This window comes from Rattus rattus, chromosome 10 (assembly GCF_011064425.1).
Source record: "Rattus rattus isolate New Zealand chromosome 10, Rrattus_CSIRO_v1, whole genome shotgun sequence".
Classification (NCBI taxonomy): domain Eukaryota; kingdom Metazoa; phylum Chordata; class Mammalia; order Rodentia; family Muridae; genus Rattus; species Rattus rattus.
This window is the reverse complement of record NC_046163.1, coordinates 20028636-20044892: the sequence shown is the minus strand read 5'-3', so window position 1 is coordinate 20044892 and position 16257 is coordinate 20028636. Positions and strand designations below refer to the sequence as shown.

Sequence of the window (16257 nt, the reverse complement as noted above, 5' to 3'; positions counted from 1 at the left end):
ACTCATTTTACTGGTTGACTGTAAGTATCTTCATATGTTTCAGCCTGCTGCTGGTAGAGCTTCTCAGGGGACAGCTATGCTAGGCTTCTGTCTGCAAGCACAACATGGCATCAGTAATAGTGTCAAAGTTTGGTGCCCATGCATGGAATAGATTCCAAGTTGAGAGGGTCACTGGCTAGGCTTTCCTTCAGGCTCTGCTCAATTTTTCTCCTTGTGCTTCCTTTAGACAGGAAAATTCTTGGTCAAACATTTTAAAGGGGACTGGGTGACCCCACCCCTCACCTGGGGCCATGTCTACCTACTGGTGGTCTCTTTAGATTCCATCTCTTTACTGTTAGACATTTTGACTAAGCTTATCTCCATTGGATCCTAAGAGACTCCTGTCACATCCTTGCTCTCTAAGATATTCTAGGGTTTCTCAAGTCCCCCAGCCATTCATGGTAAATATTTCCATTCATTCTCAAGGCCCTCTAGGATTTTGTCCTGTCTCCCACCATATCTGATCTTGACCTTCTTCTTTTCCCTCCTCATCCCCTCTGCCATTCATGTCCCTCCCTCCCTCTGCCTCCTATGATTATTTTTAACACTATTTTTATATGCTAGTTTTCCCTTGAAACACAAACTTAACTTTATGAAAACAAAGACTATCTACTCTATACCCTCAATTTTACAGTTAAAATTTTCCTACCCTTAATTTTTATTTTTTCTTATATACTGAATTCTAATGGTTATTCTTTAGGAAGAACTCTTTGCTGGAGATTAATCCCCTTTATCTTCTTTTATCTGATAATGTCTCATTAATGTCTTTATTCAAAAGGCAAGCACCACAGGATGTAGAAATTAAAGCTGACACTCATTTTCTTTTCCTTGCTATGGTCTACATGGTGAGAGGATAGGAGTCACTTTCTTTGGGATCTTGGTCCAGTGTGGTTGATGATGACTTCCTACTAATTTTTGTCCAAGATGTTTTCTTTAAACAATTCAGTAGATGGATCTCCAGGAGCTACATGGGACTTGTCCTATTTGACTTTACTCAGCTCTTGAATATGTACAGTCATATATTATGGAGAATTGTTTTCATTTTCCCTCACACTAAACCATTAATTTTGCTTAAATCTTGAATATGTTAGTTTTATCTAAAAAATGATTGAGTTTGTCTCAGATTCATGATGTTCCTCTTGAGATCTTTCAGAACAGAATCAATACTTTTGAATTCAGACTTTTCCTGTCTCCTCACAAGGGCAATCAATAGTCTAAAGAAAAACATGGGACAATATTATGTTGATAGATGAGTTCTGAAATTCTTTGCTAGAATTTCCAATTTTGTCACTGTCAGATACCCAGAAAGCCTCATTAGCCTTCTGTAATATTAAAAGTTTTCAAGTCTTGTTTACAAATGTATTTATATGAAATAGTAAAGAGTGGGAATATATATGTTTACATACTATCAAGTTTCTTAAAATATTGCCTTTCTGTATTGGCATCGGTGCGCTTAGAAACTGTTAAGATATTTACTAGTACTTGAGGGTTTTCTGAAACATGTTTGCTGTAATTAAGTGCTTAATGTGAAAAAGAAAGAAGAACTTGTAACTCTCAGTTTATATTACTAATCTTTCTTCAAGTAATCATTTATTTAACCAGAAATCACTAAAGTGTTAATACTTCATTCTTTTTTGGCTCTGCATAAGCCTGTACTTTGACTTGATCGCTTGACTACTCAAATGTTGTCTTCTTAGACTCAACAGGGAAATGTGGGCCTCCTCCACCTATTGACAATGGAGACATCACCTCCTTGTCATTACCAGAATATGCACCATTATCATCGGTTGAATATCAGTGCCAGAACTATTTTTTACTTAAGGGAAATAAGATAATAACATGCAGAAATGGAAAGTGGTCTGACCCACCGACCTGCTTACGTAAGTACCTTATGTGCATAGATTATAAGAGATTCTGTTTCATATTATGGATACTTTTCTGTTGATGATAGAACATTCACAAAGACAAGTGCTGTTTTGTCTGTTCTTCAGTGCCAAACATCAGCATGTGATAAAACAAGATTATTAGATCCTTAAAAACTTGTCAAATAAAATTGTGCATGTTATTCTTTAAAATTAAGGTTTAACTAACATGTATTAATGTCTACAAAACAGGGTGCCAACATGATATTTTATATCTCTTGTCTGAGTCAGTGTTCTATTGTTGTAATGAGGCACTATGACCATGGCAACTCTTTTAAAAGAAATCATTTGGTGAGGATTGCTTACAACTTTAGAGATTTAATCTATTATCATCATGTTTTTGAGCTTGGTGGCACAGAATTAAACTTGATTGTGGAGAAGTAGCTGAGTATTCCATATCTGGCTTTTCAGGAGACAGAAAGAAATAGACATATGTTTAACAAGTCTACACAAACTCCAACAAGACCTTAGCACATAATAGTCCACAAGTATAACCATTGTTCAATGTATAATCAATATGTGTGTCTTTGGAGGCCATTATTTCACAAATCAGCAAACCTGTATACACCTTGCAGTTACTAAATCCATGCAACAACTCCTTCCCCATAGATAAGACACCTAACATCTATTAATCACTGTCATGCATTTTAAAGAAATTATAGTCTTTCTTTTCTCTTTGTGAGATAGAACACAAAGTAGTTGTCTTTCTGTGTTTGGTTTATTTCACTTAATGTCCTCCTTTTTTCTAACTAAAATATTAAAATATATCTTTAATGTTTGAACAATATTTTACATTTAAATATACCGTGTTGTCTTTATAAATTCACCAATTACTATTAGTTCATGGAGGTTTTTTCATCTTAGTTGTTTTCCTGTAGCAGTTTAGAATGGATATATACATTCAGGTTGAGTAATTTGACTTTATTTCCTTTGTGTACATACCAGAAGAAACATATAGGAACAATGTATAAAAATCTATTTTTAAATTTTTAAGAAATCTCAATTGTTATCTATAGTAACTTCACAAAGTCATATTTCCATCAATGGTTTGTGAGTTTTCACCACACACTCATGAGCACTTGTAATTTTAAGGGCTCCTTTCTTGGGTGCTATTTAACTGAGTGAGAAGATATCTTATTAAAGCTTTGGCAATGAAATGACAGCTAATAATCCTTGGGTGTTTCTTTTAGAAATATCTATTCATTTATCCAGTTTTGATTGGCTTATTTTTTCTTTTAAAATGTTTTTTTACTGCAGACTAATGACAGTTCAGCTAAAGGTTATCAACAAACTGAAATCTTTCTCAATTATTTAAGTACAATTTGAGACAGATGTAGTGCAAAGCCTTTTCACAATTTGCTAAAAATGGTGTTGTAACTTCTAACAAACCAACAAGACCCAAAGCAATTAAATCAAATTAAATAAAAAACAAAACAAAAGCAAATAAATATACTTTCACATCTTTATATTTTCTTGACATAGGACACCCCTATAAAAGATATGTAAATACCTGGAAACAAAGAATAGACAACCATTTACTTCAATTAAACTTGCTGCCAATTTCTTAGTTGTATTGACTATGCTCTGTGATATGCACAAGTACCACAATGGGATCAAATCCATTGGTCAAAGTTTGCTTTTTGCCTTGTGATTTGGAGTCCCAGCCAAACACGCAGTGTTCAAAACCATGAAATGTTTCCCTGTTGTGCTTCCTGATACTTTCAGTGGTTTGTTCTTACTTCAATGTTTTAGGCCAAATTTCAGTTGACTTTGCCCAGAATGACAGACTGATATTGAATTTCAATCATCTCCATATGGACATCAATAATCCTTATATCATTTATTGAATATAGTATCAGTTCCCTAACATAAGTTTTGGGAAAGTTTACTAAGATCAGTTACCTGTAGACACATAGATCATTTTCAAATCACTTTTCTCATTCATTGGAGTCTTCAGAGTGTTCTGGTTACTGTGGGGTTCCTGGTGTATACTGGAATAAAGTACCATGGTATGTCCTGATTTTTCCTTTCTGTCCTAGTTTCAGTCGTCTATCCATTCTATTGTAGTTCCGTTCAAGTTTTAGATTTTACCCCTATAAGGATGAAAACTGTTATTGGTATTTCAGTGTCGGCTCACAGAGTCTGCTGTTAGCCATAGGATATGTGGACATGTCTACACCTATATTAATTCTCACAACCCATTAATAGACAAGCTTTCTCTATTTCTGTCTTTTCAGATTATTTTACCAATTAACTAATATTTTTGATTGAAGTTTTCACTTCTGTTTATAAATTCATAGCTGATTTAATTTTTGAAGTTACTGATAATGCATTGCATTTATAGTTAATTCTCAGAAAAATGGAATTTTTCTATAGAAAGGGGGTGATTTCTGTAGGTTTATATATTAATTGTTGAACTTTTGTAATTTATCTTTCAGATGCATGTGTGATATCAGAAGATATTATGGCAAAACATAATATAGTTCTCAGATGGAGGGAAAATACAAAGACTTATTCCCAATCAGGGGAGAATATTGAATTCATGTGTAAACCTGGATATAGACAATTCAGAGGATCACCTCCATTTCGTACAAAGTGCATTGAGGGTCACATCAATTATCCCACTTGTGTATAAAATTGCTATACAATTATTAGTAAACCTTATGGATGAACATTTGATTAGAAATGCACATACATATTACTAATACAGTTTGAATTTACATTTGAAATATTGTTTAGCTCATTTCTTCTAGTAAGTATATAAACTTTTTTGTTATATGGTGATTAATCTTAGCAACTGTTGCCACAATGGAAGAAGACTGAATTCAAAACTTCTAATCCAAAATACGACATGTCCAAGGACAAACTATGTCCAAGCAAGAAAATAAATTCTTCAATTTCTGTTTCTGTTCAGAACTTTTCAGATTTTCATGGATACCTTTTAATGTAAGGTTCTGATTCACAGTTAGTAGAAACATACTGACTCTGGCTTCAAATTAGTATTATGTCCCAAACATATAACAACCAAACTATCATATATAATATCACAAATGGATATAGCTAAGTACTCTAAGCTACTTTTGTATCAATAAAGAAATGTAAGAAAGTTCTTGCATATGAACTTCTAATACTTCATACATTGAAATAATAAAATATTCAAATAATTATACAAAGGGATTAAATAATTTCCTAAGGATATGACTCTATTACTGTAATAATATTTACATTTAAACTATAAATATTTTGGATCACTTATAAACAGGTAATGAGTATTGTCTTAGGGTTTTACTGTTTGTAAGAGACATATTAACCAATAAAACTCTTATGAATAATAACATATAATTGGGACTGGTTTACAAGTTAACAAATTAGACCATTATCATCATGGTGGAAAGTATGGAAATTTTTAGGCAGACATCATGCTGGCAAAGACACTGAGAATTCTACATCTGGATCCATAAACAGCAGAAGACCATGTGCCACACTGAGTATAGCTTGAGCATAGAAACCTTCAAAATCTGCCTCCACAGTGACATACTTCATCCATCAAGACCACACCTACTTTAACAAAGCTATATATCCTAATGTTGTCACTTCCTATGGATAAGCATTCAAGGACTTGAGTATACAGGCCATAGGTATTGAAACTACCACATACACATGTACCCAAATTAATAAAAAAGTAAAATAACAATAAACACACTTTAATTTATTAAAACTACAGTTATCTTTAGAGTTCATATTGTTAAGGGTTGTTATTCATTATCCTAAAATTGTTTCTTACAGTGTATGGACATCTCTTATAAATATTTTGATAGAGAAAACTGATATTTATTCAGCAAATACTGAGTGTTTAATTTTGTATATATAACCTTTTGTTCATATACATATACACACGTATAAATATATATTACATACACATTAACTACACATTTATACGCATATATAATAGGCATATTATATATGTTTATATACATATATATATGTATATGTTTATATAATAAGACAGTCTGAGAAAGAGAAGGAGTAATTCACAATAGTTCCTGTTTAACTAAGGTAACAAGTCAACATTTCAAAAATCTCTGTTACTGATTAATAATCTGTTAGGTATTTAAAATAAATTTAATCCAACCCTGTTTTCAGTGTACATTGTTGTATTATTCAGATTTTTCTAGAGTAACAGAACATATGGGATGAATCTTATACAAGATACATTCCTGGTATCTAAGAATGACTGTAAAGGAACAAAAAGTCCAAGAATTCAGTAGTTGCTCAATTCGTAAGGCTGCATGACCCAGTTGGTTTTTAATGTACTCTGCAATCCCAAAGACATAATCTCTAATTCCAGAGAAATAATTGGATGTGCTAGCAAGGTGAGGGCAAGAAGGGAAAAAGCAAAAGAGCAAAAGTCCCTTCTTTTATGTCCTTATATAGTCTTCTAGCAGAAACTGTGCCCCAGATTAAATGTGTGTCTTCCCTCCTCAAATTCTGGACTAAAGCCATTTGTCTTCCTGCCTCAAGTTCCACATCAAACGTGTTTAATTTCCTAACTCAAGGATCCACACTAGAAAAGAGGATTTGCCTATTTCAAATCAAGTAGAATATCTCTCATAGGTATGCACTCCATCTCTGGGTCCCACTTTGTTCAAGGGGTAATCAAATTTACAATCAAGATCAGCCATCACGAACTTCACACACAATCATATCTCATTTCCTGATTAATTTCCAAATTAAAACAATAACCAGGTTATAGACACACTTATACATATTTACTGTTGCTATATACAATTGAAACTTTGTTATAAATTTAGAATGGAATAGAGCATTTATTTTGATTATTTTATTATCTCAAAGTTTAAGAAAACCATTATCCCCTTAGTTGATGTTAGAGGATATGATTAGGAAATAGAAGAAATAGAAAGAAAACAGAAATATGTTCACAAATGCATTCTCAACAAAATACAACCAACGCACCCACTTCACCTATAATATTTGTTCCTCAAATTGGTTACACTGTCTTAGCTGATGGCATTGATAGGGTGCTATTGTGGTGAGGAGACACCATGGCCATAGGAACTCTTACAAAGGTAAACCTTTAATTGGGGCTGGTTTCCTGTTTCAGAGGTTTTGCCATTATCATCATGATGTGAAGCATGGCAGCTTGAGGGTAGCAATGTTTCAGGAAGTGAGATATTTTACATTTTGATCTTCAGGCAGCAGAAGGAAACTGCGTCGCACTAGTCACAGTTTGAGCATAGTCTTCAAAGCCTGCCCCAACATTGACACACTTCTTCCACCAAGAATACACCTTATTCAAAAAGGCCATATCTCCTAATAGTACCACGCCTAATGTGCCAGGAAATTTAAAAGGTGGTATATGTGGGTCATTCTTATTTAATTATCACATCTGGTACTTATAACTATATTCCTTTAGTATCCATTTTGTATTTCCTCCACCATCTGCAAGCACCTCAGCAGATCTTGGCTCTCTTCCTGGATGAATGACTCAGTTTCACTCCTGAAAGGTCTGTGCTTTTGGTCATGTTGTCTAAATTAGGCCATGGTAAATTTCTATTGACTTTCACCACAGGACAATGTAGCACCAACAGATACCCTAAAGTACTCTATGCATGCAAGACTTAACCTTTCTTACTTCCATTGTGGAGTTGCAATCCAATTTTATCGTGGTAATTTGGATTAATCAACCCTCTTAACACTGTTATGCCTCTCTTACCCTGTTTGTTAAAGGACATTAGAAACCCAAAGTGGCCATATGGAAGTGTGGAATTCTAGGTCAATAGAATGTTTGTTGTAGAGATGCTGGAGCATTTTTTACTCTGGAAACAAAACTCCCAGGATAGCAGAACTTAAGGTCTCAGGAACAGTAAACATTTTTTTCCGAGTACATTACTAGGGGTGGGGGTGGATTTCTGATTCACAACCCTTGATCCTTGACTCATGGATCTTGCCTACAAGAGACATCATACTATATGTTAGCTAAATATTCAAAACATATTCTGCCCTGTGGAAAACACAGCTCTCCTGGCTGTTGTCACATAATTTTACACTATAGCTCTGTCTTCAAAAGGCCTTTTTATCTCTCCATTAGGTTAGTTGCTGCATAATAATAATAATGGAGAGCATAAGACCAGTGCATTCTGTGACTATGGACCTTGATCAGATGCAATACTGTGTAGAATACCATGATGGTGAAAAAGGCATTCTTTAAGTCCACAGATGGTCATTTGCCAGAGGTATTGTTTGTAGGAGAGGCAAATTTATAACCAAAATAAGTATCTACTCCAAGAGGACAAAAGGATATACTTCCCACAGAAGAAGACATACAATATCAGTCAACCTGTCACCAGGTTGCTGGCTAGTCTCTACCAGGAATGGTGCCATATCAGGAGGTAAGTACTGGTCTATGTTGTAGACAGATTTGACACTTAGAACAAAGCTGTAATCAGGGCAGGTTTGGTGAGTAGAAGTCCATGTTGTCAATCCCATGTATATAACTCATCATGTCACTACTTTGTTTGTGGGCACATTGGACAATGACAGGAATGCCTGGGAAAAGAAGCTGACTATCCACAGAATGCAGGCATTAAGACTAATTGATTCCTGATCTCTTCCTTTCATAAGTTACATATGGATGAACATTTCTGTAGGACACAAGTTTCTCCACAACTTCTGACAATTTGGAGAGTTCTATCCACACAGAGCTTCTTATCCAGATGTCATTACCATCAATTTTTCCAACCATGATCTTCCTCACATAAGTACAGGAAAAATTTTCCTGAACAAAACACCAGTGGCTTATGCTCTAAGATCAAATGGGACCTCATAAAATTGTAAAGCTTCTGTAAGGCAAAGGAAACTGTAATTAGGACAAAACTCCAACCAATAGATTGGGAAAAGATATTTACCAATCCTACATCTGAGAGATGGCTAATATCTAATACATACAAATAACTCAAGAAGTTAAACTCTACAGAATCAAATAATTCTTTGACAAAGGAGCTAAAACCATCCAATGGAAGCAAGATAGATAGCATTTTCAACAAATGGTGCTGGTTCAATTGGAGGTCAGCATGTAGAAGAATGCAAATAGATCCATTCTTATCACCATGTACAAAGCTTAACTCCAAATGAATCAAGGACCTCCAGATACACTCAAACTATTAGAAGGAAAAGTGGGGAAGAGTCTTGAACTCATGGACACTCGGGAAAATTTCCTGGACAAAACACCAATGGCTTATGCTCTAAGATCAAAAGAATCGAAAAGTGGGACCTCCATAAAACTGCAAAGCTTCTATAAGGCAAAAAGACATTGTCATTAGGGACAAAATGTCAGCAAAAGATTTGGGAATTATCTTTACCAAATCTTTCATGTGATAGAGGCTAAGAGATCAAAATATACAAAAAACTCTTGAAGTTAGATTGCAGGGGAGACAAATAACCCTGTTAAAAATGAGGTTCATAGCTAAACAAAGAATTCACAGCTGAGGAATGATGAATGGCTGAGAAGCACCTAAATAAATGTTCAACATCCTTAGTCATTGGGGAAATGCAAATCAAAACAACCCTGAGATTCCACCTCACACCACTCAGAATGGCTAAGATCAAAAACTCTGGTGACAGCAGATGCTGGCAAGGATGTGGAGAAAGAAAAACACCCCTCCATTGTTGGTGGAATTGCAGACTGGTACAACGATTCTGGTAATCAGTCTGGAGGTTCCTCAGAAAATTGGACATTGCACTACCTGAGGACCCAGCTATACATCTTTTGGGAATATACCCAGAAGATGCTCCAACATACAACAAAGACACATACTCCACGATGTTCATAGCAGCCTTATTTATAATGAACAGAAGCTGGAAAGATCTCAGATGCCCTTCAACATGGAATGGATTCAAAAAATGTGTTACATCTACACCATGGAGTACTACTCAACTATCAAAAACAGTGACTTCATGATATTCATAGGCAAATGGATGGAACTAGAAAATGTCATCTAGAGTGAGGAAATCCAATCACAGGAAAACACACATGGTATGCATTCATTAATAAGTGGATATTAGCCCAAATCCTTGAATTACCCAAGATGCACAGACCACATGAAACTCAAGAAGGATGACCAAAATGACGATGCTTCACTCCTTCTTTAAGAGGGGAACAAGAATACCCATAGGAGGGGATAGCAAGGTGAGGCAAAATTTAGAACATTGTCTGAAGGAACAGGCATTCAGAGCCTGCCCCACATGTGCCCCATACATATACAGCCACCAAACTAGATAAGATGGATGAAGCTAAGAAGTGCAGGCTGACAGAAACCAGATGTAGATCTCTCTGGAGAGACACAGCCAGAATATGGCAAATATATAGGCAAATTCCAGCAGTAAACCACTGAACTGAGAATGGTACCCATGTTGTAGGAATCAGAGAAAGGACTGAAAGAGCAGAAGAGTTTGAGATCCTATATGAAAAACAAGTCCAACCAGAGCTTCCAGGGACTAATCCACTACCCAAAGACTATACGTGGACTGACCCTGGGCTCCAACCTCCAGGTAGCAGTGAATAGCCTAGTAGAGGCACCAGTTGAAGGGAAAGCCCTTGGTCCTGCCTAGGCTGACCCCCCAGTGAACAGGATTGGGGGGAGGGCAGTATTTGGGGGTGGATGGGGAGGGGAACACCCATATAAAAGGGGAGGCAGAGGGGTTAGGGGGATGTTGGCCTGGAAACCGGGAAAGGAATAACATTTGAAATGTAAATAGGAAATACCCAAGTTAATAAGGATAGAAAAAATATAAATGTTAGTAAAATAAAAAAAATGTTCTATATCCTTAGCCATCAAGGAAATGGTAATCAAAACAACCCTAAGGTTATACCACACAGGTCAGAATGGCTAAGATTAAAAACTCAGGTAACAGTAGATTCTGGGAGGGTGTCAAGAAATAGGAACACTCCTTTGGGGGCAGTGGGCAATGAAAGGTACCCTGATTCCTTGTCAAGATAGTTGAATTCCCAGGAGACCCTAAAAGGGACAGCAGGTGCATTCCCAGTCTCCTATGATATCAGGGCCTCACTTAACTGTGCCCCCAAAGACCCCTGTAAAGAGGTTTGAGACAGACAAGTCACAAAGGACAATACCCCAAACACCTCCTCCACAGGTAAAGACATGAACATACATCACGTAAGCTCAAGACAGATCAGTCATAGAGGCAGGTCCATACCTCTGATTATGTAGATAAGATCTTTCCATGCTCTCAGGCCAAACCAATAGGAAGTACCTGCTGTCAGACACTGACCCATCTAAAACTGTATTTAAGTATTGTGTTCAGAACTAAAGGTGTGCAGGAATTATTCCATCATCCTAAACCTTCTGTCATAGAGCTGTAACACTGACTCTTGGGGAAGAGATTTGTTCTCTCGAAATCACTGTCAAAAGCTTCCCTGCACCCCTCAGTCTCCTGCTGACTCAGCCCAGCCCGGGCAACAGAAGCAGCAGCAGAAATGGAGGTGGAGCAGGACCAGCTGGAGAGGTGGCAGAAGCAGTTCCCTCTTCCTGCCTGAGTTCTCTCCCCTGGCTTGAACCCATGCACCTAGCCAGGCAAGAGATCTCCAAGAAGAGCCCCTGGAACCAGAATCTCTCACACTCATCTCTTGTTTTATCTCAGAATGGATCATCTGTGCTGGCCAGCTATACCTCATCCTATGGTTAAACTTTTATGACGTAAGAATGCAGACCACTGACCACTTGTGACTCCCTAACACCCACCAATGAAATTTTAGATTACATAATCCTTCTAGAGTGCTCCTTCAGGTCCTTATAAGAAGGCCTACAACCTTTGACTAGGATGACTATTTCAAACAGTGTTGACCCTCGAATGCTGATTGTTACAGCAGAATAAACTCTTTGTCTTCATAGTGTTTGAGTCTGGGGTCTTCATTGATTTTTGTACTCTTACAAGATATTAAGCACACCCTTGTCTCCTGTACCTATTCTGTCTCTAGTTAGCATGGAGTCTACAGTCTGAGGCTCAGGACAATTTGAGCTGACTTGGGGGATCCCTGCGAAGAGCCTGGGGCTATAGAGTTCCCTTGGCTGAGAGGACATTCCTTGAAGGAATAAAGGGAAAGAATGTACATTATTATACACACCACAACCATCAATACTCAAGGAGTCCCACATCCTGCTGGTTCACTTCCAGGGGCAGGAATAGCTATGCCATGTCATCCCTTATACATGGCCAGGCAGGACTCAGCAAAAGGTATTATCTTTCTCAGATCATTTGCCATTTGTGCATAAGAGACGTACTGATGTTCATTAACTGATCAACGGTAAGAGTTCCCAAGTAGAGATTTGGGGGGTCATGTACTGTAGGGTTGTGGGTCCCACATCCATTCCAACACAGAGCTCTGCTGCTTGGGGAGGCAGGACATGGGGAGTTTGGCTAGCCTTACCCCATGCCATCACCAGGTGAGTGCTGAGATATAGCGAAGCACAGAGGCAACACTTGGAATGGGAAACTACAGTCCAAGGCTCAGGACAATTTGAGCTGGCTTGGGGGATCCCTGGGCCTGCAAAGAGACTGGGGCTGTGGAGTACCCAGAATCTTGGACACCCATGCATAGCTGGGAGTTGTGGAGAGCTGAGATAAGAATCCAGGCCCATGGGCTGGATATAGACCGGGATGGGGAGATTGGAAAGGGAGGAGCTCGGGCTGGTTCCGTGGGGAGAGTTCTTAGCTTGATGGCAGTGGGCTTGATGGTGGTTGTGATTAGAAGTGTAGAGAGGCCTTCTATGGGAGATTAGATAATAGCTCTATAGGCAAAGGATTTCTCCATGGCTTCCCAAGGCAGATCCTGATGAAAGAGACAGTTCATAGTTCTGAATCATTTATTGCCATGGTGGAAAGTCGATGTGTAAAACCATACCCCACTTCTCAGTTTGGGTCTGAGTAAATACCTGTTGCAGGGAGGAATATCTGGCAAGGAAAGCCTATTGACTAAGCCTTCCAGGTCTCTAGGTACATCATTAGAATGACAATCTCTGTCTTGAGCCTTCATGATCACGTCATGTCCTTTTTCTTATTTACATGTCTTTATTTTGCATTGTCTTTATGTGACTGATGGCCACAAATCTATAGGGGGGAGGGGGCTGTGGCTAGTGACAGGGGACTGGTGCCTGGGAACAGGTGAAGCTCCTAGTGTACCTTCAGGATCTCCAGGGCTTCTAGCCTTAGCTTATTTAAGGACCAAGCTACATTTTAAGGTCCAGTTCCCCACAATGGTCTGTTCTGCCCCCGTTATATAGCTGTAGCCATTTTGTTCCATGCCTTTTATCTATTTCATATTCTTGCTGCAACATGCCTGTCAGTCATTGACAGAGAAGTTATTTGGCTCAAAGACATGCTGACTATATACCCTGTTTAATTTTGTTTTGTTTTATATGTTCTGAATATTCTGTATGAGGTTTACTAATCTCAAAAATTCCACAAAGCTTTACATAGGACCCATTAAACCAACAGTCAATATGAATTGTTATATCTAAATTTGCTTGAGTGAGAGCTGACCAGTGGGCAACCCTTACTGCATAAGCCAAAAAGTTATGTTTATAATACTCGTGCTCTGTTATTTCAGTATTCTAAAATTCCCTGTTCACCACCTATCTACCACCCCGTTGGGAGCGATGCCCTTAAAACCCTCCATTATTGATGTTAATAATATAGTTAGAGTTAAGTATGACTGGGTTCATGGAAAATCCACCAAACTAGATAAGATGGATGAAGCAAAGAAGTGCAGGCTGAAAGGATCCAGATGTAAATCTCCCCTGAGAGACACAGCCAGAATACAGCAAATACATAGGCGAATGCCAGCAGCAAACCACTGAATTGAGAATGGAACCCCCGTTGAAGTAATCAGAGAAAGAACTGAAAGAGCTGAAGGGGCTTGAGACCAACCAACCAGAACTTCCAGGGACTAAGCCACTACCCAAAGACTATACATGGACTGACCCTGGATTTCAAATTTATAGGTAGCAATGAGTAGCCTAGTAGGTGAACCAGTGGAAGGGGAAGCCCTTGGTCCTGCCAAGACTGAACCCCCAGTGAACGTGATTGTTGGGGGGAGGGCAGTAATGGGGGGAGGATGGGGAGGGGAACACCCATATAGAAGGGGAAGGGGAGAGGTTTGGGGGATGTTGACCTGGAAACCAGGAAAGGGAATAACATTTGAATTGTAAATAAGAAATACCCAATATAATAAAGATGAAAAAAAAAAAGAACCAAGGGAATAAAAAGAGGTAGAACTCTAATTTCCATCTTCAGTACCATGTCTGCTGGATGCTGTTCTGTGTCCACCATGATGATCATGAAGTGAACCTCTGAAACTGATGCCTATGTAGCCCTAGCTGTCCTGGAACTTGATATGTAAACCAAGCTTCTAAGCCAGCCTGGCCGTGGATAAAATGTCTTCTGGTTTTTGTTTTTTTTTTTTTTTTTTTTTTTTAGGCTCAACAAGGACAAGCTGAGGTAGCACTCCATGGAAGAAAAACTCAGCAATGACCAGGTGCTATTAATAAACCTTTTCAACTGAATGCCAGGATCATTTTATCAGTGAAAAGCACTAAACTGTTAACTAAGCCTTTCTGGATGCTAATATTGTCGTTCCATGTTCCACCTCTGCACAGGGGTGTGGGAACTCTGTCCAGCCTGTGAAATGCAGACCCTGTACAGGATTTACCCTACAGCACCACAGCATCTGGTGATGGGATTGTGGGAAGCACTGATGCACTGTTCAGGGGGTGGGAAAATGCAACCTAAAATGTGGACTCATCCCAGATGAGAAACAATGTAGTCTGAGGCTGAAGCTGGGGATTCCAAACTTTTGGACATCCAGACACTGCTAGAAGTCAAGGGGAGTTGGGAATGGGGCCCTGTGCTGATAATGATGAGCCTGGGGCCAGGGGAGGGAACCTCTGGCTTAGCTCATGGGTGAACGTCCAGGAATACAGAGGGGCCTTCTGTGGGAGACTTAAGTGGCTAGGCTGTGTAGATGAAGGCTTCATCCCCTTGCTCCCTATGGGGTTTCTTGATGAGGGAGGCAGTCCTTGGTTCCAAACTGTTTATTGATTATTCATTATGGAAAATGGATGCTTAACCCTTCCTCTGGGCGGAACAGAGATTAAATATCTTTTTCAGGAAGGAATATCTGTGCCCCTACACCGAGTGCAAAAAAAAAAAAAAAAAACAATTAATGTTTTCTGATTTTCCATTTATATATTCATTCAATATCATTTCCATTACTTTGTGGCTCCATGTAGACCTACAGAATGGTTCTCTACAAGAAGCTTCATTACCATCACATATGGCTGGGAATAGGAGAGCTCAGGGTCATCATTTGATGAAATAACAGAGTGGCAAACAAGACAAAAGTAAAACTCTCACTCAGCAAATTTCAAACCAGTTATTTGCATGAAGAACCACTTCGAATATTATAAATCCAGATGATTACTTATGTCCTAGCCCAAAAATACAAATATGAACAACCAAGTCAGGACGCTTCCTCCAGAAGCCAGACCCTATGAAGGAAAACTGAACTGAAGCAAAAGAAGAGCTTCAAAATGGCAACTGTTGAAGAATGTTTAAAGGATAAAAATAATTACCTAAATGTAGATAGTAAAAACAACACACAAACAGTGGAATGAAATTATGAAAACAATTCCAAACAAAAAATAAAACTCATCTTTGACCTGGAAATTACCCTGTACCACAGGTATCTGTACCCTAGACTCACTCAGAGAGAGCTGGTCTACCAGGAGTGCTGATACACCCAAGATCATAGCTAACAGCACCCCCAAACCTTCCTGGAGAGAGCTAGTCTCTCAGGAGTGCTGACGCATCTAAGACCACAGGCTCAGAGGGTCACAGGCTCACAGGAGGAATAAGCTCCAGTCAGAGACAGCAAGACCAGCTAACACCAGAGATAACCAAATGGCGAAAGGCAAATACAAGAACATAAGCAACAGAAACCAAGGCTACTTGGCATCATCAGAACCCAGTTCTCCCGCTGCCCTGGATACCCCAACACATCAGAAAAGCAAGAGTTATATTTGAACAGATGTGTGTAGCAATGGGGAATGGGAAACTAGGGTAGCCACCATAAAGTCCCAGATGCCAGGAAAGCAAGAGATTCCCAGGACCCAATGGGTACAACTTTAGCTGAAATACCCAACAAAGGGGAGTGAGAACCTGTAGAGACCACATCCAGAGGTTAGGAACAACCCTGGTTGAG

At 38.5% G+C, this 16257-nt stretch overlaps 1 protein-coding gene across 2 annotated transcripts in view; it reads left to right on the top strand.

Moving 5' to 3' along the window:
• The window catches only part of LOC116911306 (complement factor H-related protein 1-like), a 32581-nt gene extending 26484 nt beyond the window's left edge, over nucleotides 1-6097 (top strand). The window contains exons 5-6 of one of the 2 annotated variants that reach the window (XM_032915220.1): nucleotides 1737-1919; nucleotides 4400-6097. In XM_032915220.1, the coding sequence (XP_032771111.1) occupies nucleotides 1737-1919; nucleotides 4400-4596 (380 nt within the window). In that variant the 3' untranslated portion in view covers nucleotides 4597-6097. The remainder of the gene's footprint in view (nucleotides 1-1736; nucleotides 1920-4399) is intronic. The other variant, XM_032915221.1, reaches the window with a different exon arrangement.
• Nucleotides 6098-16257: the final 10160 nt, after the last annotated feature.